The following is a 26,665-nucleotide window of genomic DNA, read 5'->3' on the forward strand; positions in this document are numbered from 1 at the left end:
ACAAGAATTTACGAAACATCTTATTACTTTTCTATTGGTTGCAGCAATGCAAATTATTACTAAACTTTGGAAGAACAGGAGGGACTTGACAATTAATGAATGGTTTAGATGAGTATGGGATATAACTGGTCTGGAAAAATTAACCCAAGAATTATGTACTACTGGGGATCAAATAAATAAGAACAACCTACAGTATAGGCAACATGATTTTCTTTTCTACAATTTATTCAACATAGTATGACAACTCAGTAAGATCCCCAAATGTGCATGGAAATATTTGGAACAATCTCATAACAAGATAAATTCAAGAATTTCATTTGACAAAAATATGCTTGCAAAATCTATAATGAAATACATGGAACACTATGTTTCATTGTTCATCCAAGTTTTAAATCTCATTTGTTTGTATTTATACTTGTTTGATGTTTTGATACTATGATTTATGTTATTAACAAACAATCAAAAAGGAAAAATCGGTATCTCGATTAATGCTTAACTTGGTGTAAGACCTTCTGGTATTTTGATTTTTACTATCAGGGTGACACATGTGTGCATGCACAAACGTGGACAAACTCTCTCTTGAAAAGAGTGTTTGAGGAGACTTTCAGCAAGTATTACAGGTGAAACAAAATAGATTAAACTCTTGTTGAGGATTTGGTCCTGTTTAGAGGGGATGCTGCATTCAAGAATATTTTTCCCCTTTAAAAGTTTATTATACAAGAATATATCTTCCATCATGACGATCAGGATTTGGTCACAAAGTTTATCAAATGTTTCTTATAGGTTTGAATGGAAACACACAGTGATTTGTTAGAAGGTAGCTTCACATATGGACTAGCTAGATCCTTTATGTGCTCACTGGAAGGACAGATCCTGAAACTGAAGCTCCAATACATTGGCCATCTCATGAGAAGAGAAGACTCCCTGGAAAAGACCCTGATGTTGGGAAAGTGTGAAGGCAAAAGGAGAAGGAGACGACAGAGGACGAGATGGTTGGACAGTGTCACCGAAGCTACCAACATGACTGACCAAACTCTGGGAGCAGTGGAGGACAGGAGGGCCTGGCGTGCTCTGGTCCATGGGGTCACAAAGAGTTGGACACAATTTAACGACTAAACAACAACAAAGATCATTCATAAATTAGAAGGAGAATGAATTTCCCTTTTCTTGTTTGCAGAAAATGAAATGGAATACTGGATCTAAAGCACTTCAGGACTGAAGTTTTTCTTCATGTCAGAAACATACTTCAAAGTCCCATGACACCTGAGGATATAGATAAGGTACCTGCATGCTGTAAAGCAGGCTTGTCCAACCTGTGGCCCGAAGGCCGCATGCAGCCCAGGTAGGCGCATAATGCAGCCCAGTGCAATTTTTTATTTTAAAAGAAATTCCAAAGTTTCAAGTTACACTGCCGGCGCTTGCGGCCGGAATGCGGCTGGGGCACGTCACAACAGTAGGGGTGGAGAGAGGGAAGGAAGGAAGGAGCAGGAGAGGAGGGGAGAGGGGGCTGCGTGACTGCATTGCACCGTCCCCATCAATAGGTGGACCCCCTCCCGGCCCCATAAAGCCACCAGAGTCGAAGCTGGAAACCTCTGCTGTCTGAGATCGCAGCTGCCGGTAAACATGCTTGGAGCGGGGCTGCGGAGGATGGTTAGGGCTGCCCCCCCCATGCTACCCAAACCAAATTTTCATCTTCTAATGTGGCCCAGGGAAGGTGAAAGGTTGGACACCCCTGCTGTAAAGCAACCATCTCTCCTGTACATCCTTGCTCATCTTGGCTATTAAAATCTGCCAAGGAGATAAAAGTAGAATGGGTCACTCATATCATCAGTACATCTCTTCAGGAAGGCTACATGCCTTCTTGTTTAAAAGAAACTAATACAACCTTTTCCTAAGAAAACCAACATGGTGATAGATTAATTAAACAACTATAAACATTCTGTTTCTGGGCAAGCTAATAGAGTGGGTGCTGGCTGGTCAGCTGCAGGTGTCCTTGGATGAGAAAGATTGTCTAGATCAGTGGTTTCCAACCTTGGGTCCCTGGATGTTCTTGGATGACAGCTCCCAGAAATCTGGGCCAGAACAGCTAGTAGTAAAGGCTTCTGGGAGTTTTAGTCCAAGAACTCCTGGAGACCCATGGTTGAGGACCATTGGTCCAGAGCCATTTCAATCGGAGTTCAGGCCATGTCATGGAATAGAGACAACCCTTGTCATTCTGCACAATGATCTCCTAAGGGAGGCCAACACAGGTTATAACCCTGTTGGTACTCCTAGATTTTTCTGCAGCTTTTGATACAGTTGACCATGAGTTTAGGGATTGGCAGTTTTGTAATTTTCTGGTTCCGGTTCTTCCTTGATCACCAATCCCAAATGGTACCACTTGTGGATTTTGTTTTGTAATCATTGGACCTCCGTTATGGGGTCCCACAGGACTGTCTATTCCCCCAATGCTTTTTAATATCTATACGAAGCCACTAGAAGTCATTTGGAGTGTGTTGCCACCAGTATCCTGATGACACACACATCTATCTCTCCTTTGCATCATATGCAGAGGATGCTGTTCAGGTCCTTCAGCACTGCCTGGCTTTGGTTGTGGACTGAATGAGGGTTAACAAATTGAAACTGAATCCAGACAGAATGGAGATCATACTGTTAGGAGGGAAATCTACCTGGCCTAGATGGGATTACACTCCTCCTGAAAGATTGAGTTAGTAGTTTAGGGGTACTCCAAGACCCGGCTCCCTCTGTGGAGGCTCAAATATGAGTCATGGTCTATCAGTTTTGGTTAATTGCTCAGCCGTGCCCCAGTCTGGATAAGAAGTATCTAATTACAGTAGTGCATGCATTCATAATCTCAAAAATAGACTACTGCAATGCTGTCTATATATGGCTACCCTTGAAAAAGGTATGGTAACTCCAGGAAGTCCAAAATGCAGTGGCCAGACTGATATCTGGGATTAATAAGTTCAATATATCCCCAGTCTTGGACCTTCTACATTGATTCTCTGTTAATTTCTGGCTCAATGCGTGGTGCTGGTTATGACCTTTAAATGCCTAAATGGCTTAGGACCTTGATATTGGCTGGAAAAATCTCTCCCCAAAATCAGCTTCCTGTTTCACACTTTCTTCTCAATCCACAACACTTAAGGTGGCTTTGCTGAAGGAAGTCAGAAAAGTAACAATGAGGAGTCCGGCTTTCTCAGTAATAGCTCCCGCATTGTGGAATAAACTACCAGTTGAGATGTGCCAGGCTCCGTCCCTCCCAATGTCCAAGAAATTGCTCAAGACAGAGTTACATAAGGCAGCCTTTAAGGACATCTTACCCTAAAATGACACACACACACACACAGAGTATACATACATACATACATACATACATACATACATACATACATACATACATACATACATACATACATACATACATACATACATACATACATACATACATACATACATACATACATACATACATACTGTATGTGATGTTACAAGTCTCTGAACACATCAAATCCTCATTTTTAATGGGTACAATAACTATAAGGGTGAAAAATACTTCTGTTGCAAAATCTCTCACAGTGCTGCTTTCCAGGACTCCATAAGCAACATGATTCTTTCTAAAAGAAGACAGGAGATGCATACTCAAGATCACTTAATGTGGATTAGTTACTTCTTAATGTTCCTTAATAACTGGTTTCTTCCCACAACTGGGAAGGTTAAAGAGCAGTTCAAGGGTCATAATCCTCCTTAGGAAATCTTTAAGATGTTCTACCTTCTTAATAGTAATAACTGTGCCATCAAGTCAATTTTTACTTATGGCAACCCTTTTCAGGATTTTCTAGGTAGCAAATACTCAGAAGTGGTTTACTATTCCCTTCTTGTGGGGGGCATCCTGAGACTGTGCAACTTGCCCTAAGCCACACAGGCTGGCTCTTCTGGGATGCCCAATAAGAAATTAAATTCCCAACCTCAGGTACCTTATCTCCTAGCCAGATACTTTACCCACTTACAAGGAAGTTGCTTTTGCCTCCTTATTAATTAGAATTGCTCCTTTCTATATCTTTACCATGTGCTTTCAGTGATAATGTGAGGGAATGTACACAGTATTCTAAACATTCATAGGTTTATAGAATAGCATTATAGATTACTTACTATTTTCTTTTCAAACCCTTCCTAATATTTCCTAATAATAGGCCTATCCCCCTTTTTAAACTGTTATAGTGCATGGATCTTATTTTCCTTCCTTCCCCACACCCATCTTTTTGTGTACTCCATTCACAGCTAATTGTGTGCAAGAGTAATGCAGGCAGAGTAGCAAGGGTACAAATGCAGCATTGTTTGTATGTTTCCTGAAAGGCAAAGGCACATTCAGAAATCAGTAGTGAGACAAGAAGGGCAACTTCATACTAATTAAAATGAAATGTAAGAAGAAGTGCCAGTTTAATAACTCAGGGTGCTTCTGGATAAGGTTTTTATTATGCTACGTATTGTCCTGCCTCATTCACAATATTTTGCATATGGATCCAGTTGGTGTGATCTTTACTACCCTATGTTTTTCACTGCTGCTTCTTTTTTCCTTCCACCAAATCTCCCTTCCCCCACCCAACAATACCCCAAAGGAACAAAAGATGGGATAGTTGTGTAATTTTTTTTGATTGGCAACACTAGGAGCTTTTTTTGTCTGGAAGCACCCACACTAACAATGTAATTTTGGGCAAAATCAAATCCTGGCTGGCAGGGATGCATGACCAACTTGACAGTGCTAGGGTGTGTTGCCACTGTAAACTGTCACCTAATCAAATTTCAGTGCATGCTGCCTCCTATGCACACCTTGAGTAGCTGGCATGAAAACATGATCAGAGTTCAAGCACAAAAAGGCTTCTGTTTCCAATGACTGGTGGCATCGGAAGTGAGTACCCTAGAGCAAGACTAATCCTACAATAGCAATTATCATAAGAACACCAGCAAGAATACAGATGCTGATGAAGACAATGTCACTGGTGTCCTGGCCTTTGCTGTCATAGACTTCTGCTGCCTGTGGATCTTCGTGCTGAGACTCTACCAAGTTCTCTGCATACTGGTTCAGTCTGTAGGGATCAGAGCCTGAGATAAGATTCACAGAGGCCTCTTTCTTTTTGGGCTCACATTGAACTTCATACTGGTGGATATCCTCCTGATTTCCATCTGAAAAGTCAATATACAAGGTGCTGACGATCACAGATGTGTTGTTTCTTTTCTGAAAGACAAAAGGAAAGAAATGCTTTGTGTTAACACACAATAGCCAATTAACCCTTGTTTACTGCACTACAATTGTATGCCTTTCAAGAAGGTTTTATTGGGGCGACTCAATAATTTTGTTAACTTTCTAGATAAATTAAATTATAATGTCAGCAGACATTGGGAACAGAATCCAGGGAGCCTTCCTAACAAAGCTGAACATAGCTCACCAGCAATATATCGTGGCTGCCCCTTGCTTGGCAGATCTCTGTGTTTTTGCTGTGCCAGGTAGATAGAAACACTGGGGGTTTATTGAGATCCTAGTGAATACTGTACATGGCTGGTAAAGTACGGTACATTTGGCTTACTGGGTGACATATTGTCCAGGTCTGCGGGAAGTAAAGACAGAAGACAATCTAGCGTTGTAAGTCTCCATATATTGGCTAGTCTCAACTAGAAAGTAGCCCAGTTTTAATCAATTGTTGTTTCATGCCCTATCTAGTTGAGAATGACTCATAATAGGGCTTTCAAAGTATTTAAGGAGTGGCTTTGCCAGTTCCACATCTTCAGTGAGTTTCCATGGCTGAGTGGGGATTTGAACCCTGGTCTCCAAAGTCCTAGTCCATCACTCTGTCCACTATACCACACCACTGAATGGTAGGCCAACACTCATGTCAGTTCCATGAACTCTATGGGTCTACTCTAGTGAGAGTAAGAATAGGATGTTGGCTGTAATGTTAGTGTAGGACCTACAACACAAGACAATGTTTTAACCCAGCTTAACTTTGTATTCTATTAAGTAGGTAAATTATAAATTGTATTAACATCAAAATATAAATTCTATTAAGATCAAGCTACAACAGGTTTTAATAAAACCTAGTATGATTTTTTACTAGGACACCCAGCATGTGTGGGAAGTGTTTTATACTTTAATGACAGAGATACTCAGAAGATTTGACTTGCATATGCTAGGGAGCAATGTCCTCTCTAAGCTGGTACATGACCGCCGAGTGCTGCATCGGTGCCTCACACCCACAACCAGTGTTGCCACCCATTTGGTTATGGTCGCAGCCACAACCTCCTGTGCACAGGGCGGGGCTCCCACTCAGAGGGAACGTTGCTAGGGAGATGAAAATCAGTACAATGGGCCTGATCTACTATAAACAGCTAGTAAAATACCCTTTTTATTCTCACACTATTCCCAACCACAATACCTCAGTTAATCAATGTATGTACTGTATGCCTTTTTTCAGAGCATGCCTTAAAACACTTGTAAAGCTTAGCTTTTCAAAGAAGGAACAGTGCAAAAGTAAGCTTGTAGGTCTGATGGCAAGCAATACAAGCAAGTATTTCTCTGACTTTATGAAAAAGTAAAATTGGATCTTTAAAATCCTATCATGGGTACATGTGACCAGTGATACCATCTTAAGAAATAAAGTGACAAATACAGATGGTTATTAGAAAGTTCTTCTAGAGGAATTTTAAAGAGAGATTGATTGCATACCTCATGGAATCATAAAATGGTATAATAAAAGTAGACAGGCTGATCTTATAGCTGAAGGATATTTTATCATAACCAGTAAAAAGTGTGACATAAGAAAACTTGACTCAGATGTTACTGCTCTGTGTCTGGCATTCTCCATCAGTGTATATCCGTTTCTTTCCCTCCAGAAAGGTTTTAAGTATGTGGTCTGGATGCTTAGCATCTTTCATTTTCAAATCACTGGCCTAGCAGTGAGATGTACTACCTAGGAATAGAAAAATTGGGTTTTTCAGGATTTTTTTTGTTCTTTACCACTGTGTGGTTATGTTATTCAATTTAGTTTTAATATGATCCTTACTCTTAGAGTTCCTAGATTCTCCAGATCTCAAATTAAATTTTTTAGGATCAGATTAGGAAAGCATACAGTTCACACTACCTAAGAATGTGGGATTTGGTGGAAACTTTGCATGATATAGGAGGTATGTGATTTAGCATAGCCATCAGAATCAGCACCAATAGTTCAGAATAAACTAAGTTAGCCAACTAAGGGTGCGGTTTTACTGGCAATAAGCACCGTGGGTAAATCGATTTAACCATTTTTAAATCGATTTATATATCACTAGGCACATGATGCATGGGTGAAATCAATTTATATAGACTGTAAAGTGAGGTTTTTCTCAGCTGGTCATCAGGAGCTTTTCAAAATACCTATCTTCTAAATTGATTCATTGTGGATATGATAGCTGCTGTCATTGTGCCTATGTGGATTTTGGATGGCGGGGCAACATAATTTTTCCATGGGCCATGATGAACAGACTTCTAAGAGCTGTTCTTCTGCAAGACCAAATTTTCCAACAATATTTTCTTCTATTTTGTTTCCTCCTTTTATGTTGCAGTCACCTATGACTGTCTTGTTTTGGTGTCTGATCAATTTCTTCCGGGATGCTTGTTTAAAAGTTTTCAATGTCATCTTTAGCATCTGTAGTTGGATTATAGACCTGAATGATGGTTATGTCAATGGGTTTTTCAATAAGTCTGCTTGATATTATTTAGTCAGATCTTACATTATAGCCCCTAACTGCCTGTGCTACATCTTGCCTCAATATTAGAGCCATTCCATTTCTTCTGATTTTGTCATTTCCGGAGTAATATACTTGGTAATTGTCTGACTGAAAATGTCCCATTCCAGTCTGCTTTAGTTCACTGACACCAAGCAATGCAATGCTTATATGTTCCATTTCTTGCTTTACAGTTTCCAGTTTACTTGATTCATACTTCTCATGTTTCATGCTCCAAATGAATGTGTTATGTAGCATCAGACTTTCCTTCCATGTCTGTGTATGTCAGCCACTCCTTTTAGCTTTAATGTAGTTGTGTCGTTAGCAACAATCCTATTTGTGAACAGTTAGACAATATTGAATCAGCATATAATAAAGATTGTGAACAGCAGAGGAGGTCTTCTTTGAATCAAAATAGTGGTCCTCTTGTACTAGACACTGCATGGATATTCCTCCTTTGTCTCAGAAAACTGGATTTAGACTCCCTAGGTCTATTGCTGGGATCTACTTTGAAAGCAGTAAATTAAAAGGTGAAAGATAAGGAGGTGAGATTACAAGGGAAGAAGAGAAGAAAGGCAAGGTAAGGGTTTTGGTGGAGTGGGTGGGAAAACATTTTTTCTGTCCTCTTCAAAAATTCCTTTAGTTGTTTCCTTCTGTCTGAAGCTCAAAACCAGGATGATGGGGAGAAGAATAAAACAGTGGAAGAGATGTTTCCTTCTTTTTTCTGGAAAGCCTTTATTATAGTCATCCAGTTTAATCTGAAATGACAATTTAACTTTAAGTTAATTTAAAAAAATCTCGTAATTCAATTTAACTTGCAGGGCATCGATAGTTAACTAAGCTGTTAACTTTTGTCTACCAACTTTCTCAACTCTGGGCCAGATCAAAAAAGGAGAGGGCTCTTGCAGCCTCAATAACTCTGTGGATGATGGAACTTCAGCATGTGTAGTATATGTGACAAGCTGCACCTGTAGAATCTCCCTTTTCTACAGGACTGCTAAAGTTCTGGAGCCCTTTTCTCTTCCACTTCTAGCCACTCATATGTGATCAGATCCTTCCTTCCTTCCTTCCTTCCTTCCTTCCTTCCTTCCTTCCTTCCTTCCTTCCTTCCTTCCTTCCTTTAGTAAGAGCAGTTGCAAGAGATAGGAAAGTTATATAGGATTGATCTAGTAGTGCTAAGGAAGGGTAAGCCTCCTCCCATATCATTTTCTTGACTCAAGTACCTCTCTCCTGGGAGCAGCTATTAACACCAGTGGGAAATCTTCTGCCAATGCAAACAAGTTTCCAAGGAGTGATTTTCATCAGGACCTCAGCAGGAGAGGAAAAAGTTAAACTCCTCCTCCCTGTCAGCTGCGATCCAAATAATTACCAGCCTCTCCCAGGGGCTGCTCTTTGCATTTTTAAAAACATGAACATTAAATGCAAAGACATTAAAAAGAACATGCATGTTTAACATTAAGTCTAGCTTGGGTCTCTGTTTTAGTTTGTGCTGCCTGAGGATAATTTAACACATGGTGAACATCTGGAAGAATTTTGTGTAGTGCATAGCTTAGAATACTTCTTATGAAGTAGTGGGTATGCATTTTTCTTATCATGATGATGTCTTAAAATATGTATATGTATACTTTTTTAAGACACTCTGTATAGAGCTCCTCGGCAATCACTCCATATATACAAAAATGTGGTCTTGACATCTAGGTGCTTGACTTGCATCATTCTGGAGGCTGCCACATAAAAATGAACCACATGTCTTACTTTGACTTTATCTGTTTTTAAGTTCATCACTTTATATGCTTTGCTATCAGGAGCATAGCCAAGCAAAGCAGTGTCTGAAGAGTCCAGTTTGTGCCTTTTCTGTTTTGGTATATAAGTATATGTGAGGTTTCCAAAAACTCTTGATATGTTCTATGCTTGGTACTCTGTTGTACCTCAGGTAGTTTTTTCATGTTGCCTTTGGTTGGTAATCTGTTCTGGAGATATGTTGCTGTTGTGATTGCATGATCCCCAAATTTGTTGGGCAACTTTGCATCTGCAAGCACACATCTTGTCCTATCCCAAAGAGATGGCAGCTTTGTTTCAGCTATTTCATTCTGCTCAGGAATGTGTGGTACATTTCTCTTGTGCAAAATGCTTTGTTCCTCTAGGAAAACGTGTGTGATGCAAAAGTTACTCAACCCCATTATCTGTCTGGATTACCTTGCGTTTTTCTTTAAAATTTGTTGCTCATTGTGGCCACATACTTCTTCAGCATATCATGTGTCTCACTCTTCTTCTCCTTTAGCAGGTAGGTGACACAGTACCTTAAAATCATCCACAAATATTAAAATATATTAATTATGTCCCAGTGCTGGGGCATTGAGTGGCACATACAGGTCAATATGTATTAGATCCAGTACCTTGGTGCTTCTTCTCTTAGTCCTTGGCAGAAATTAGAGACTAACACTTACACACCTGTTTTTGTTAGTTGCATGATGTGGCTTTAGCTTGATACCTGTAGCAAGCTTCTGGTTTTCCAACTCCAGAATAGTTTTTGGATCTCTGTGTGCAAAGTGACAATGCCACAGTTCCATGCTGTTGCCATCACCTCTCTGAGCTTGTACTGTGTTGATCTATTGCTGTTCGGCTAGCTCAAAGGCTCAGTTTATAAATACCAGTAGATTCAACTACATGAAAATGTATTTCACTATCTTTCATTACTGTTCCTTTTCAAAATGTATAGAAAAACTTTTGTCATCCAAAGCTGATGCAGTTAACATGTTGCACTGTAGTTCAGTAAGAAACAATACATACAGTATTCTCACTTATTTCATCAGGCAGTTCACATAGCAAAATGCTAGTCTCTTTCCCTTCAGTTATTTCACCTGGATCTTTCATCTAGATTTATAAATAATTTTTTTGGATGTGACAATGACTGTGCATCCTGAGTCAATGACCCAGTAATTTGATTTCTGTTCACATGTATGGGCCATGCATCTCTTTCGAGGCTTTCGTTTTGTCTTTCTGAAGGAGTCAGGTTTCACATATTTTCTGTGATTCCATTATTGTTTTGATTTTAAATTAGTATGGCTTCTATTGGTTGAAGAATCTCTTGGAAATGGACACTCTTTGCCAGGTGACCGATCTTCCCACAGCTCTAGCAGCTTTGTGATTGGTAGTGAATCATGGCCTTCCTATTGTTTTTCTCACTGAGTATGAAATTTGAGCCACTTTTAGCTGAGGTCTAGTGGGAGCCTTTTGGGTCTATCCTCTTTTCTTTCAGACAGTGCAAACACTCTTGGAAACTTAGCTGTTTCCTATAGAAGACAGATACAAAAGCATCAAAACATTTCACCCAGTGACACCAATATCTCATTTTCTATCAGTCAGTTCGAGGTTAGTTAAATTTAAATTGTCAAACATTGTTAATTGAACAGAAATGTCTTTGTTGTTATGATGGAGCCCTAAAAGTTCTCTGATAAAAATTACCTGTAATATAGAGCTAGTAAAACCATAGGATCTCTCAAATGCTTCCAGCATTTCTTTGGTAGTTTTGCAGCCTTTACTATATCTCATTTGTTTATAAGAGGGACTTTGTAAAATTATTATGAAATTATTTATTTTCCAATAGAATCCTCATCTCTCCATTCAGTTTTGGCCTGTGCTTTGTTGGTCTTTGTCTTTGCAAATAAGACATACTGTATTTAAAGCTCTGAGGTTAAACTGCAATCTCTCTTTCCACTGAGAGAAATTCAGAGATGTTAACATTTCCTAAACAGTGCCTTGCTGTGATCAAGATCCATTTTTCTTATTTCTCTTTTTCAGCAAGTTTGTCTAGAAATTTCAGAAAATAAAAAACAACCTTTTCTCTTCAGCCAGTTATGAAGTGTTTTTGGTTAAAAAAAGTAGAGGTAGGGGAGAAGAAAAAAATCACAAACACTTAAAAAAAATAAAGCCCAAAAAATACTTGTTAGCTATCCCATCTGCTTCTCTTGTCTGTGGCCCCACAACCTGTTGCAGAGTTTTGCTACACAGTAGAAGTACAGAGACTCAAAGAGGAGAATAGCTACAAGTTCCACAGAGTCTACCCCTTTCTCATTGACTGCCATTTAAAGTCTCAATAACTCACTGTGAGACATTTGTAGGAGAAAGAATTAAAAAAATATTTCTTTACAATTACTTAAAGTTTCAGACTTCTGTGTGCTGCTTTATTTACTGCACATATACTTAGCAACTAACAGAACAGATCAACAGCAAACAACTGCCAACAAAAGAGTACTGGATAAATAGATAATCACCCCAGCCCAGAAAGATCCCTCTCAGTCACAAATTACAGACAGCATGTGAGGTTGCAAATAAAACTCCAACAGTGTCAGTGTGATATATCCTAAGTCAGAGGTAGAGGAGGGGTGTATAAGTGCCTGTAGGGGCCTGTTTAAGCCACCTTGAGTTCCATAACAGAATCTAGAGATGTTAGAGATGGCTATAGCTGGGAATGGGCAACTTCAAGGCACCAGTCTTCTGCCCTTGGGCCTGGGATCCTCTTCTGCCCTTAGGACTGGGATCCTCGAGGACACAAAGACCACACAAAACGCCACAAATTGACAAAGAGGAAACAGAAAAGTGGCTAATGGCTATTTCCAGTTTTAAGAAACTGAATATTTATATTGACCAAGTAATGCAAATGGTCAGCAACATGAGATGACGATGAACATAGCCAAAAGGATCACTAGACATGTTCAGTGCATATAACAGTATAATCAATATATTTATAGTGGCAGAAGTTCTGCTGATGGAAGACTGAGGGAATGAATGGTCATTGTGCCCTCGTAAAACCCACAGTTGCTCTAGTAAATGAGGCCTGAGAGCCACTTCTTTAGGATTCAACATTAATAAGTGTACATAAAGTCTTGTTACACTGGTCACTTACCTGTGGTTCTATACTGCAGGTTTCAAACCTTGCATGTATCTTAAAGTTCAAGCCAACCACTTGTGCGGAACAGGATGGTATCCCTAAATATATCTTATTTCGTTCCAGTTGGCCTAGTGACTGTATAGGGACCTGGATCTGAAACTCTGTCCGTGTGCAGCTGACGTTCATGGGGACAACTGCAAAAGAGGAAAACAATATACGGTAAGTTTTTCTCATTCTGTCTCTTAACATCTGACGAAGAGGATGTGTCCACGAAAGCTTACATTAAAGTATAATGGTTAGTCTTTAAGATGGCAACTATTTTTGTCTTTTTTGTTTTGTTTCTTTGGATTTTGCCTAATAAACAAATCAAGAACATCCTCTGAAATCATAAGAAGTTTATTTATTTATTTATTTGTTAGTTAGTTTGTTTGTTTGTTCATTTATTTATTAGATTTCTACCCTGCCCCCATACAGCGTCTACTCAGGGCAGCTTACAGATATCATAAATGATCATAAAATATCATAAAACATCATAAACATTAAACAATTGAATCAATAATATGATGTATTCAAGATGGGGAATGATAGAAAACAAGAAGATAGAATTCAAGGATTGACAGAAGGGAAGGCCTGCTTCAAGAGCCAAGTCTTTAAATGGCTTTTAAAAACACCCAGCGAGGGTGCCAGGTGAATCTCTGTTGGAAGGCTGTTCCATAGTCGAGGGGACAATGCTGAGAAGGCCCGGTTTCTTGTTCTTTCTTTCCGGACCTCTCTCGGCGTTAGGCCCCTCAACCGTTCCTCCTGGCTGTGCTGAGTAATTCAGGCAGATGTAGGTGGGAGACAAATGTTCATGACAAAGTTTATGACAAATAACCAGCAGCATGCTCAGAAATGGATTAAAGTCCGGGTCACTTCACACATGAAAATAAGTCTTTTATTTCCTCCTCTTACAACATTATCACACCACTTCTGTACATGTTTCAGTGTTAAAGATCTGCTTTCTCACCATTGATCCAATTGCCAAACAAAAGGAACTTAATTTGCCCAGTTTGGATTTTGGCAAATTTGTGTTAGAATAAACAAATAGTCTTTGGCAGTTCAGGGCATACTGCTTCTAGGTACAGAATCTGTGGATTTATTTAATTATTTGTTTGATTTATATACCAGTCATATAGCAAATTGCTATTCTGGTGTAGTGAGGCCCTTGGCTTCTTGTCCAGTGAGGCCTTTCAGCATTTTTAAAGAGCCTTAATGCCACTAGCTAAATGGCAATTAATGACCTGTGTTCTAAAGTTTATCCTACATAGATAAACAACCACTTCTTGTAAAATTTAAAAGTCTTAAAACAATAATCAGCGCTCCCCATATTGTCCCAAAGATGCCATCATTGAGCACTTTAAGGATCTACACGAAACATTAAGATAGGATGTTTTTCTTCTTTGCTTTCATCCTCTTCTAGCTCTACCACTGAATTTTCAGCTTCTGAAGATTAATAAACCCAAGAACGTAAGAATAGTTTATACCTGAATATGCTAGGTTTGTAATCATTGACATGGCTAGGATGCGACTTTGAGAACAAAGTCCAGGGCTTTTCAGTCCCCCAAATGAGGGCCAAGAGAATGGCAGAAGATGAGGAGTGGCATCAGGAAAGGTCCCCATGTCAACCTAGGACCAATCCTGGTTTGCTGGTTCCCAATCTAACTAATAGTGCTTTCTATTGTTGTTGCTGTTATGTGCTGTCAAGTTGCCTCCAACTTATGGTGACCCTATGAATGAGTGATCTCCAGAATGTCTTGTTCTGAACAGCCCTGCTCAGCTCTTGTAGACTCAGGTCTGTGGCTTCCTTCAGAGAGCCAGTCCATCTCATATTTGGTCTTCTTCTCTTCCTGCTACCTCCCATCTTACCAAGCATTGTTGTCATTTCCAGAGAATCCTGCCTTCACAAGAGGTGCCCAAAGTAGAGCAGCCTCAGTTTCAACATTTGTCCTTCCAGAAATCGTTCAGGCTTGATTTTATCTAGAACCCACTTGTTCATCTTTCTTGAAGTCCAGGTCATCCACAAAGCTCACAAAGCTATCTCTGGCACCACATTTCAAATGAATAATTTTTTTCCTGTCAGCTTTCTTAACTGTCCAGTTTTCACACAGCTTTCTATAGTGCTCTTTATTTAATTAACCTGCAGGCAATCTCTTGTAATTCTAGCTGGCAAAAAGACTTAGTTAACTAAGATGCCTTGTTTAGATGTAATACTTCTGTTTTTCTAAAGCTTCTTTAGTCTCAGAGCTTCCAGTAAAACAGCATGAAGTTGTAGCACTTAGAGGAACCAAAAAAAAAAAAAAAAAAAAGACAATCTGAATGCACTGGCTGCTTACCATCCCAGCAGAATTCAGCTTATAAAATACAAATCAGTGGCCAGAATCCTGTTGCACAAGGTTCATATTGGCTGATGACATCATCAGATGCAGACTTTAATTTTTAGCTTAAACTTTCTAATCTTCCCCTGTTGTGCCACTTCTGGGGCTCCTCAGAGATCCCTTTTGAGTTGAGGATGCCTTTGGGAGCCCCAGGATGGGGGAGGGGAGCCTTTAATATCTGAAAATCACTTCAGGGATTGAGAACTGTGGCAGTGATGTGTGGATATTAAAGCTTTTCCCCATTCCAAGATAAAAATTAAAGTCCATGGTTGATGACATCATCAGCCTTCTTGTGTGCAGAGTTCTGCAACAGGATTCCAGTTACTATATAATTAGCAGAGGAATAGAAAATAATTTCCAGATCGCTTAACTCACCATAATTTAAACTAGATATCTGATTTTAACTTATGTGCATCTTGTCTCTTGCAAAACTTCGTCTCAACTTAGGAATATCATATTTGAAAATTATTCTGGAAAGTTAGCTGGTGCATGTTTGATCATGTGGATTCAAAACAGAAAAAAAACCCTGCTTGCAACAGCTATATAATCTGTGTGCAACTGTATTCATGAATTTGCTAGCACATCTCACAACATACAGATGCACATTCTTCAAACCTATAGTGTGTGACATCCTTATTTTTCACAATAAATATCTTAAACTTTGTGCTGCTTTCCTCTTGATCTTAAATTTCTTGTGTACATGGATGCATGTGTGTGTTTTCATTCCACAATTAAACAACAAGAACAAAAAACTAACTGAAAGGGAGGAGAAGATGGACCTTACCTCCAATGTATGCTACTGAGAAGCCTCGGCTGGCTATGTTCCTGTCTGTGTGAAGGACCAATAGCAGTTTGTTCTTACTGGAAATAATAGGAGACAGTGTTTCTCTTCCACACCACTTTCCCAGCAGAGACGCCTTCTCGGTGCCTCCATCAAAGACAGCCAGATGGTCATAATCACAGCCATCTGTCAGGCTGTTCCGCCCCTCAAGATCCAAGTCCAGGAAAAAGACTTTGATTCGATATCCTAGGGGCAGCTGGATGGTCCAGTGACACTTGATATTATTGGGGTAAGAATTGGGATATTGAGGACTTGAGAAATTTCCTTTGATGGCTGTGTATAGCTCCTGACATGCACCTGGTTGGAGAAGAAAGGAAATGTGATACACTTGAAGCAGCCAAAGCATTAATTTGTAGTGGGCCTGCTTAGGAAATTCCTAAAACCTCCTCTCTCTACTAGCCTCTCCTAATCATAGCAGAAAATGGCATTTTGTCTTCCTAGCTGCTATTAGGTTTGCTTGTGAGGCTCTGGTACCAGCACCCAACCGTTGGTCTAAACGGAAAATTAACTAGGACCACAAAGTCGGCTGATATTGAGTGATGCACAAGCTGATACACAAGCCTAAGCCTGCTAGAGTTTAAAACTGTGGGTGGTTTGATGCTGGGGTATGTCCCACTCACTCCTCTATGCCATAGGATCATTGGGCACTGAGTGCACAACCACCCCATCTGATGTGAAGCACTCAGCCATGAGCATTTACATGATGACAGCTCTAGTGCAGGCACTTTTGCCATGCCATTCCTCATTTGGAAAGTACAACAGGGAGCTTGATTTTTCTACCTTCCATATAAGAGCTGCAGCTCCACCAGATATAGCCATACAGGGGAACCTAGAATGTTGTTTTATGCCTTCGTTTAAGCACTTCTAGTCCCACTTTTCTTCCAAAACAGAATCAAACTTCAAGACAACAGCAATCCTACAAATACAGCCACATTTCAAAAATATAACGATTGCAGAGAGTAAAAGAATAATCAAAATATACTTAACACAGCTATTCAAACAACTCCCAGCAAATTCAAGACACCTAATCAAAAGCACCCCTACAAAGGAAGATCTTTAAATTGGGGCAAAAGATGTAAAAAAAGGAGGGCTTGTGTTTCAGGGAGAAGGGGAGTTACAAAGTCTGGACACAAGTAATGAAAGCCTCTCTCCTTGATCTAAGCCAATGGCATTTCAGAGATCATTGAAACATACAAAAAGGCATCTGCTAGAGATTTTAATAAGCACATGGAGGCCACTACAAGAGAAGGCTGCTCTTGAGCTATCCTGATTCCGAAGCATAAAGGCTCCACAGGTCAGAATCAATGCTTTAAAAATTCGTATGAGCCTTTGTAACGAAATTCCCATCTAGTAAGAGGTGGCAGAGCAAGCTGAAGAATTGCAGATGCTAAAGCTATTAGCAGGGCTCTGTCGTTTCACAGTGCTGGGGTGGGATATGGTTGAATCTCTGCATATCAGAAGCTAGTGCATCTGGAGGAAGACCAGGTTGTAATTGACTTTTAACTTTCCGTCATGCGCTAAGTAACTTTCCATCCAGGACATAGTTGTGCATACAATATATTTAAATGTGAGGCACAAAACATGCAATATTTCCCACTGCAGAATCTTCAAATTAAAAAGGTAGTACTGTAGTAGTTATTGTACAGTGGGGTCTTGACTTAAGAACGGCTTGAGTTAAGAACATTTTGACTTAAGAACCACTCTCATAGGAAAATATTGACTTGACTTAAGTACTTAGATTTGAGTTAAGAACTGAAAAAAACCCACGTGGGAGGCAGGGAAAGTGCAAAATTTGAACTTTCAGTTAACTGTTGGCCAGTGAAAAGGGTGCCTGTCTGCTTCCTCACTCCTCCCAGCGTTTAGAGAGTGGATTGGAGGTCTTCAGACTGCCTGGTACTGCCTGGACTGTATTTTCCCTGCCTTCCCTGAACCTTTCTTGACCTAAGAAAAAAAGAAACAAAATATCCCCCTCTAGTGGTCGAAGGCAGAATAGCAGCTTCCCATTAGTTTCTATGGACGGAAAAGAGCAGATATGGATCAAATGGTTTTCAATGCATTCCTATGGGAAATGCAGATTTGACCTGAGAACCTTTTGACTTGAGAACCGCCTTCCAATACGGATTAAGTTCTCAAGTCAAGACCCCACTGTATTTGAAAATTTACATCCTTCCTACAGGCAGGGATCATGGTAAATGAGCACAGCTGTAAGAATCTGGGAGCAACAGAGAACACAACAAACACATGTCCTTTGCTCATTGAGCAGACCTCTGTATATAATGGGATGCCTAAGAAGCGTTCTCCTAAGGGTCGTAGCAGCTGGGCAGATTTGTAAGAAAAAATTTTGTTCCTTACATAATTTTCAGAGAAACTATTGGTTCTAGGAGGGCTACAGTATATCCTATGCCTTTTCTTGAGTATACAGATTGGCCTTTTGCCTTAATTTTCATGGTAACTTTGGATGTGATGAGGCTAACACAATATGACAACGAGACATCATTTTAGGTGGTCAACATTTCTTCTGAATGAACGTCAGTGTGCGGTGATAGATCAGATTTCCCACATTTTGGAAGCTGATGAAACACCAAGGTTTTTTGGAATGTGGTAAATCTGAGGTCTTGTGCAAAAAGTGGCTGACTTTATGAGATCAAAATGAACATAAAAATCAGATTTCAAGTTGTAGAAGCTTATTGTGGATGAATTCCAGTGGTTAGGAACATAGGAGGCTTAATATTCACAACACTTAGACAATCTAAAATACATTTGAAATCAAGGTTTGTCTCCAGTTTACAAAAAATTAAATGTTCAGGGGAATGTGGAGTGGTTATTTATTGTCTTTTAAATACAAAATTCATCTGCTAGTGCAGATCAGCTCATCTGATGCATCTGATAACGTACTAATGAAATGCGGTAAATGTAGAACTTTCTTCTGTACCTGAAAAGAAATATGCCTTGAAACCTCTGCCTGCAATGTTAAAGTCTGATTTGAACACAACTAGAAGTTCATGTCCTGAAGAGACCATATCTGGAGGCTTCACATTTCCACAATAGTGGCTGAGAAGTGTATGCTCCATAGTGGACCCATCAAAGATGGCCACATAATCAAAATTGCACTTCTCATTGTTTTCCATCTGGAAATCAACAAAAACCAGTCTGATGACCGAATTTGAAGTTGCCTGGATGACCCAATGGCACTCAGCATTGTTGGGATAATTCTCTGGGTAATCAGGGCTTGTGATTGATCCAGAAAGGCCAGTGAGGACACCTCCACAAACATCTGAAAGTGAGAAAACATAATACATTAGAGCAATCTGAGAAGATTGAAAAAAGGTCAGCATAGAGATTTTAGTTTCCACCTCTCCAAATGATAGAAAACAAGCTAAATAAAGGCAAATAAACATTAGAGGAATATTGAAAACTTGGTTAGGTGGCTGTTCAAAAAGAAGCAGGGTTGCCTATTTAGACCCTTCAGACTAGAGTCTGGGAATTGGTGGTCTGGCACAGGACTGTCCCCAGAGAGTACAGCTTGGGGAGAGTGTATTGGCCCCATGGAATCTTAATTGGGGGGTCTGCAGGTCTCAATTATCTCTCCAATGCTGTTTAATATCTACATGAGGCTGCTGGGTCACGTCACCAGGGTGTGTGGGGCTTCGTGTCATCAGTATGCTGATGACACCCAGCTCTACATCTCCTTTTCTCCAATAGTGGATGCCATTTCATCCCTTCAGCGCTGTCTGGAGGCCATATTGAAATGGATGCAGGTGAATGGTCTGAGGCTGAACCTGGACAAGACAGAGGTCCTGAGGGTGGGTGGCCCCAATGTCAGTGGTCTGGGGAACTCCTTCTCTTTTTTTGGGGGGGTGACTCTCACCACAAAGAATTTGGTACACAGTCTGGGGGTCCATCTTGATCCAGCGCTTACCATGGAGACCCAGATAGCGTCAGTGGTCCATACTGCCTATTTCCATCTTCGGCAGATTGCCCAGCTGTGTTCCTATCTTGATGTGGGGGCCCTCACCACTCTGGTCCATGCGCTTGTAGTCTCGAGATTAGACTATTGTAATGTGCTGTACATGGGGCTATCTTTGAGTTTGATGCAGAAGCTTCAAATGGTGCAGAACGCGGTGGTCAGATTTCTTATTGCAGTGAGAAAACATCAACAAATCTCCCCTACTCTGACTGCCCTGCATTGGCTGCTTGTTCGTTTCTGCATTGATTTCAAAGTACTAATGACATATAAAGCCCTAAACAGTTTAGGACCTCAATATCTGGTGGAACGCCTCCTCCCACCTAGATCTACCTGAATCACTCTCTTTAGTCAAGATGAGTGGCTGAGGGGCTAGTGCTGAGGGAGACCTGAAGAGAAAGAACAAGAAAGCAGGCCTTCTCAGCAATGGGCCCTCGCCTCTGGAATGATCTCCCCCCAGAAATTTGTCTGGCTCTTTAGGTAGGCCTCCCCTTCTGTCAATACTTAATTTATTTGCTATCTTTTATTGTATTAAATTTTTTTCTTGGAGTGTTGTTAGCTGCCCAGAGTAGACTTTGGTCTAGATGGGGGGGGGGGGATATAAATAAAATAAAATAATAAATAAATAGAAATGAAGTGAGCAAGTGAGAAGTAGGGTTGTAAATCTTTGTCTCATCCTTGTATGAGAATAAGAGTAATTGTAACATTTTTACCCTCGTGACGTTAAAGAGAAATTTCCTGACTCTCAACAGAGTTCTTGAATTGTTAAGAATTAAATTTAACACAAAATAGCCCATTTTAGTCTGATTGCCCAAATTTAGGATTATTATTTATTTAAGAATTTGAAGCACTGAATGGATTGTTTGCATCCTTCTTACCAATCAACCACTATTTCTGCACTTGCTGCATTTGTGTGTGTGTGGATTTGCTTTGCTTCTCAAAAGAAAAAGATCATAGAGACATTTTTCTGCAAATTTTAGGGACCTGAACGGGAGAATAAAGAGCTCCATGTTTTGCTCTTGGCTAAATGTCAGAAAATCCATGGGCTTAGAAATTCCTCATCGTCAAGGCATCTCATAGTGTCAAGATAGCATGAATCAACAAGAAATAAATAAATAAGAATTTTAGCAGGTATCACTTCCATTCCGTCTCTGTGTGTGTGTGTGTGTGTGTGTGTGTGTGTGTGTGTGTGTGTGTGTGTGTGTGTGTGTGTGTGTGTGTGCGTGTGCGCGCGCGCGCGTGTGCGTGCGTGCGTGTGTGCGTGCATCTGCGTCTTTAAAACCAGGCTAGTGACGAAAAATGAACACAGAGTGGGTTGGGGTTAAGGATCAGGTCTCTATATTTAAGGACTCAAGGTACTGGAAGGCCTGGAAAGATTTTCTAGTATATTTACAGAAGGATTCTTGTGTTCATAAATTTCAATAAACATTGCATTACATGGTGGTCAGTCACCATAGTTTTGCAAAGCAAAGCTATTAACAAGAACCACAGGTTTTTATATGCCTGCTGAGGGAGGCTGCTGTCTTCAGATTTCTTACTCTGGAGGAGTCTTACTGAAATCAATATGGCTTACTACTACATGGCAAATGGTTTACATATCACAGCATGACTTCCCATTGTTGGGTCAATGTCTGCTTTTAATTACACCAAAGCATTCATGAAGAAGCAATAAAACTATAGACAGAAAGCAGAATTAAGTTTGCAAAATCTTTCTGGCTAACTCTAGCCTTTGAGATAGAAGGAATCCTGCATTACTCTTGAATCCCTGGATGAGTGTTCAGGAAATACCCTTAAGAAGAAGCAGAGTAGAAATATGTTTGCACTTGAAATCCAAAGGCATTATTTTCTTGGAAGTAAAGTCATTTTACTAAAACTTGATTATCCCAGGAAGCCATTTCTGTGGGCCTACCCTACAGTTTGATCACAATTTAATTTAAAGGTTAATTTAATTTAAAGGAAGTTATCTGTGAATGTAAAGGATTTTCTTTGGCATATATTTCCAAATAGTTTGAAAAATATGAATCCGAAAATGATACTTAAGCAAAAATTAACTAAATTTTAAACTTCCTTTCCTATGTTAGCATAGAATAAAATTGAGTTCCATCTGACCAGATAGAGGCAGGTCGATTGGCTCAACTAAAGGTGCAACTACATTGGAAAGCAAAATTGTTCCAGTGCAATTTGGTTTGCAACTTGTAGTACATTCGAAATGACAATCAGTACTCACACAAGGGCTGCAGATTGATTCATAAATTCACCATTCATACTGGATGTGAAGTGAGTCACATTACAGCCCACAACCTCCCATTCTTTCCGTCCTTCCTCTGGTCCTGCATTTGCTCATCCTTTTATTGTTCACGGTGAAAATGCTTTCTCATTTAAGGCTTCAGACTACTGCATTTCTCAAAAACCTTTCTATGGAAAAAAGCGTGGAAAGGTATTTCACAGTCTAAGAGTACAGAACATCAAAAGTTTGAACAGCGATTTTGCAAAATACTTCATAATTCACATGTCAGAATGATTTCATAACAGGGATCATCACCTTCCCCCTCCTATCTGTTACTCTTTCCCCTTATTTTTAAGTAACGCATGGAGAAATTATCTCACTTCTGGTCATAGTTTATCATGCCAGTAGTTTAAAATCATATGTGATGCTCTCTACTCTTAGACTGTGAAGTATATTTCCGTGCTTTTTTAAATAGAAAAGTTTTTGTGAATGCAAATGGTGAAGGAAAACTTTATTTATTTTATTTATTATTGGATTTTTATCCCGCCCTTCTAGACAGGAGTCTACTCAGGGCGGTTCACAATATATTGTGCATAAACAACTTAAAAACAACAATTAAACTTTTGCAAAATTTTTGAGAAATGTAGTAGTTTGAAGCTTTGAATAAGAAAGTGGCTTCACAACAAGCCATAAAAGGATCAGCAGAGACCTGTCAAGTAATTAACAGCACTAAGCTTTTGCTTCACAACAAAAGGGTCTTCCCACACAATCCAAAGCTTATAGTGTTTGGGAAGATTCAGGACTAGGACCCACATTAAAATCATGGTGCTTTGCCTTTGCATTTTCCACTAGGCCTGAACATTACACCTCAACCACCTATGTCACCAAAACACCACCTACAGACATGGTCTCCATCTTTACAAGAACATATTACAAATAACCACATGGGAAAAAGCCTGTTCGACTCATTCCAGCTTGAGCAAGTGGAAGCCTCCAGGTGGCACAGGAAGAAAAGCCACTTTGGGAGTAAAAAGGCTGGATCAATTCACATCAGCCTTTGTGTCATGAGACCAGTAAACAATACTTTGAATTCACCTGTTTTATAAATGGAGCAAATCCTACAATATATAACCATGTAGTTGCACTCTAAGCTGGCTGACTGTTCCTAGACCAGACATTTCGCTCAAAGTACTAATCTAGCTGGTGTTCTGTTCAGGCTAGGCCCACAGCTTTAACATGTTTAGACATGGAAGATGTGCTTTCTAGGTACCGTATTTTTCACTCCATAAGACGCACCTTTCCATAAGACGCACCAATTTTTTTAGGAGAAGAAAACAGGAAAATATAATCTGTTTTCTTCGCTCCATAAGACGCACAGACTTTCCACCCCCCCGTTTTGTCGGAAAAAGTGCGTCTTATGGTGCAAAAAATACGGGTAAGTATTCTAGATTTCAGTGACTTAAGCTGGAGAAACTGGAAGTACAGCAAGTTGACTCCTAAAAGTTTTGCTCTGTTGACCAAACAATGGTAAAAGTCTAAGCTCCTATATGCTTATACTGGGGCCCAGCTAGTCTAGAGACTTCATACTGCCTACCAGTCACAAAGGCTGATGTTGTCCATGCTTGTTTATTCCTGTACATGATGAAGCCGCTGAGTGTACACAGAGATCTGAGCATAGCTCTCTTGAGTTTCCAGTCCACACACCAGCTTTCCTGCTTGTCAACATCTCCTCTTGTGAATTACAGACTTCTATTTCTACCTGTTTTCTCAGCTCAAATCCCCAGGTTCTTTGTCTTGCTGCAGTGCCTCACCATCCTTTATGACTAGGCATCTCTTCTCCCATATAACTCACTTGTCAACCCCATTGGGTCTGTCTGCATCATAAGGCACAATATGTGCATGTTCCTTCAAGCTCTATTGCATTTCCCAGCCATTTTTTGCTTGCTATTTCAGTTTGGACTCCTCTTTTCTTCTTCAGTTTGCCTGTTCTTTGGATTGGTAGTGGTAGAATGTACCAGATGGGCGGGATATAAATCGAGATAGATAGACAGATAGACAGATAGATAGATAGATAGATAGATAGATAGATAGATAGATAGATAGATAGATAGATAGATAGATAGATAGATAGATAGATAGATAGATAGATAGATAGATAGATAGATAGATAGATAGATAGATAGATAGATAAGATTTCCATGTTCTAATCTGGATTAGTTTGACTGCCTGTGTGGTCTTCACCATTGCCTGTCTCTAGAATTATAGCTTCACCAAGCTTCTTGGTGAGTTATTTCAGAGGGCAAGACAAGACCTTGCCTCATCACTGATTTTCTCTCCTTGGATTCTTACTCTTAGTTAGACTTATATTCCCCTTAGGAGCCTTACAGCTGCAATGTGATGCCAGATTCTCTGATGTGAGACTCAGTGATTCTTTGGCAGGGGTGGGGAGAAGCTCCTGTTGATGATCATGCTAACCTTTTTGGTAAACTGCAGAGAATCCTTGGCTGGCCACGTGGTTGTCTGAGTGAAATATCACCGTCATAACATTCCAAGAGGATGTAAATGGTGGAGGAAAGCTTTTGCCACAGAATTTGCCAAGGAGATTTCCTTGGTCTTCCGAGACACCATTATAGATCTTGATGTAGTCAAATTCACAGTTGTCGTGGTATTCCAGGTCAAAATGATGAAAGGTGAGCAGAACAGAGGATCCTTCTGTCACCACTATGAGCCATGTACAGTCTATATCATAAGGATAGAGTCCAGGGAAATTTGGGCTTGAGACATTGCCATGTGAGGCTGACAGAACTCCACCACATTTAATGCCTATAAAAAGCACAAACATTTGAAGAGCAACAGAAAATATATTGTCAGTTGAGCAATCATAGTAGTCTACTTTGTCCATGCTGTAAGCAGTAACTTGAAAGGAATATGTGTACTACTGCTATTTTGTTTTATTTTTAACCAGTTTTTTCTTAATGTGACTTCACTCTCTTTTCTTTCTATGAATATGTAATAATGTCTTTCTCCCTAATATTTTTCTCCTGCTTATGTATTTTTAAAATTATTTTTAGCATTCATTTGGCCATTTTTCCTTGTTAATGTCAATTAATGCATATTGAAACAATCTTGGAAATAGTTTGCTGTGTGTCAATGACTCAACACACCACAATGTAGTAATCTTGTCCACTGTACTAACATTAGGCTGCTATGTTACATCATTTGCATGAACTGCTTGCTACCCGTCTAGAATTTCTGGGACAGGACTGACTGAAAATAAAGTTTTAATTCATTGCAGTGAATTATTTCCTTTCAAAATAAGTATTCACAGATGGTACATAGAATTCTTTTCTATCAGACATGGCAACACACTACAGAAAAAAATATCTGCAGCTAGTACTTAAGAGTAATACCTAAACAATATATTGTAATATCCAGCACATAACATACAACAATGAACTTCTGAATGAATTTAAAAGAACTAACAATTGCACATTATCTTTCAGGAGGTTAATCTGTATACCTAGCTAAGTTTCTATTTAGGCAGCTTTCAATACAAGAAAATTCAGATTTGGCAGACAAAATGATAATTGTATTAATGCCAAACATAATTATTAGCCCATTAGTAGACTGCTACATCAACAGTTAACTACATTGCTTGAATTTTGTGAAATTATCTCCTGAACTGCAAGTGTTTTTTGCAATGTATACAGCAACATTATATTCGTGTTTAATTAAGAAGCCAATCATGCAGAGTTCAGCAGGACTGTGCCCAGGAAAGCATGCATTAGATTGTATGCTTCCCTGCATGCAACGAAATTAAAGGACTTGGCCCAATGTTTACATGTTTCCCTCTGTGGGTGTTTAAGAATTGACCTTTGTCATCTTTTGGCAGCAGTCATGTGCAATTTTCAAAACCAACACACAAAATCTAGTACAGTGGTGCCTCGCTTAACGAGTGCACCGTAGAATGATGAATCCGCATAGCGAGGGGTTTTTTTCGATCGCAACTGCGATCGCAAAGCGATGGCCCCAATGGGCGAAACTCGCATAGCGAAGGTTGGTAAGCGTTTCGCGACCCGCGGATCAGCTCTTTGGCGGCTCCAAAATGGCTGCCGGAAGCCCCGAAAGCGAGGGTAGGGCGCGAAAATGGCTGCCGACCATAGGAAAACATCGCTGAACGGTGAGTTTTCGGCCCATTTGGGTTTTCTTGATCCATTCAGCAATGTTTTCACATAGCAAGGGTTAATCTGGAACGGATTAACCTCGCTATGCAAGGCACCACTGTAATTAGAACCCAAAAGGTTTACTGCACGATTCAGTATGTGTTTTAGTCATCAGATACATTGACTGGCATTCCTTTCTAATTCACTCCTAGCAGAAAAAAAGCTCGCAAGTGATATGGCTGTGCATGTGTAAAAATCAAATTCTCTTGAAGAATAATGTTCACACAAAGGAAGGCAGCAGCAAGGGAAAGTGGAGGGAGGAGGAAGTTCTGTTTCTGAAACTGAGTTATCGTCTTCAGTTGTCAAAAGGTCTGCAGAATTTAAAACCAGAATATTGTTGCTGGCAG

General features: G+C 39.8%; 1 protein-coding gene and 1 long non-coding RNA gene across 3 annotated transcripts in view; one reads left to right on the top strand and one right to left on the bottom strand.

Moving 5' to 3' along the window:
* The window catches only part of LOC144589057 (uncharacterized), a 40,272-nt gene that overhangs the window by 6,421 nt on the left and 7,186 nt on the right, over positions 1-26,665 (top strand). The window contains exons 1-2 of one of the 2 annotated variants that reach the window (XR_013544936.1): positions 1-1,342; positions 12,773-12,868. The exon at positions 1-1,342 is cut by the window's left edge and continues 6,421 nt beyond it. This is a non-coding gene — a long non-coding RNA (uncharacterized LOC144589057). The remainder of the gene's footprint in view (positions 1,343-12,772; positions 12,869-26,665) is intronic. The other variant, XR_013544937.1, reaches the window with a different exon arrangement.
* On the bottom strand, positions 4,155-26,160 carry CDCP2 (CUB domain containing protein 2). Its single transcript, XM_020799663.3, has 5 exons — positions 24,571-26,160; positions 18,837-19,178; positions 15,848-16,201; positions 12,665-12,843; positions 4,155-5,236 (listed from the first exon to the last, which is right to left on the bottom strand). Exons 1-5 carry the CDS (start codon positions 24,995-24,997, stop codon positions 4,919-4,921), a joined length of 1,620 nt encoding a protein of 539 aa, XP_020655322.3. The 5' UTR covers positions 24,998-26,160; the 3' UTR covers positions 4,155-4,918.

The sequence above is a fragment of the Pogona vitticeps genome, chromosome 4 (genome assembly GCF_051106095.1).
Source record: "Pogona vitticeps strain Pit_001003342236 chromosome 4, PviZW2.1, whole genome shotgun sequence".
In the NCBI taxonomy this organism is placed as follows: domain Eukaryota; kingdom Metazoa; phylum Chordata; class Lepidosauria; order Squamata; family Agamidae; genus Pogona; species Pogona vitticeps.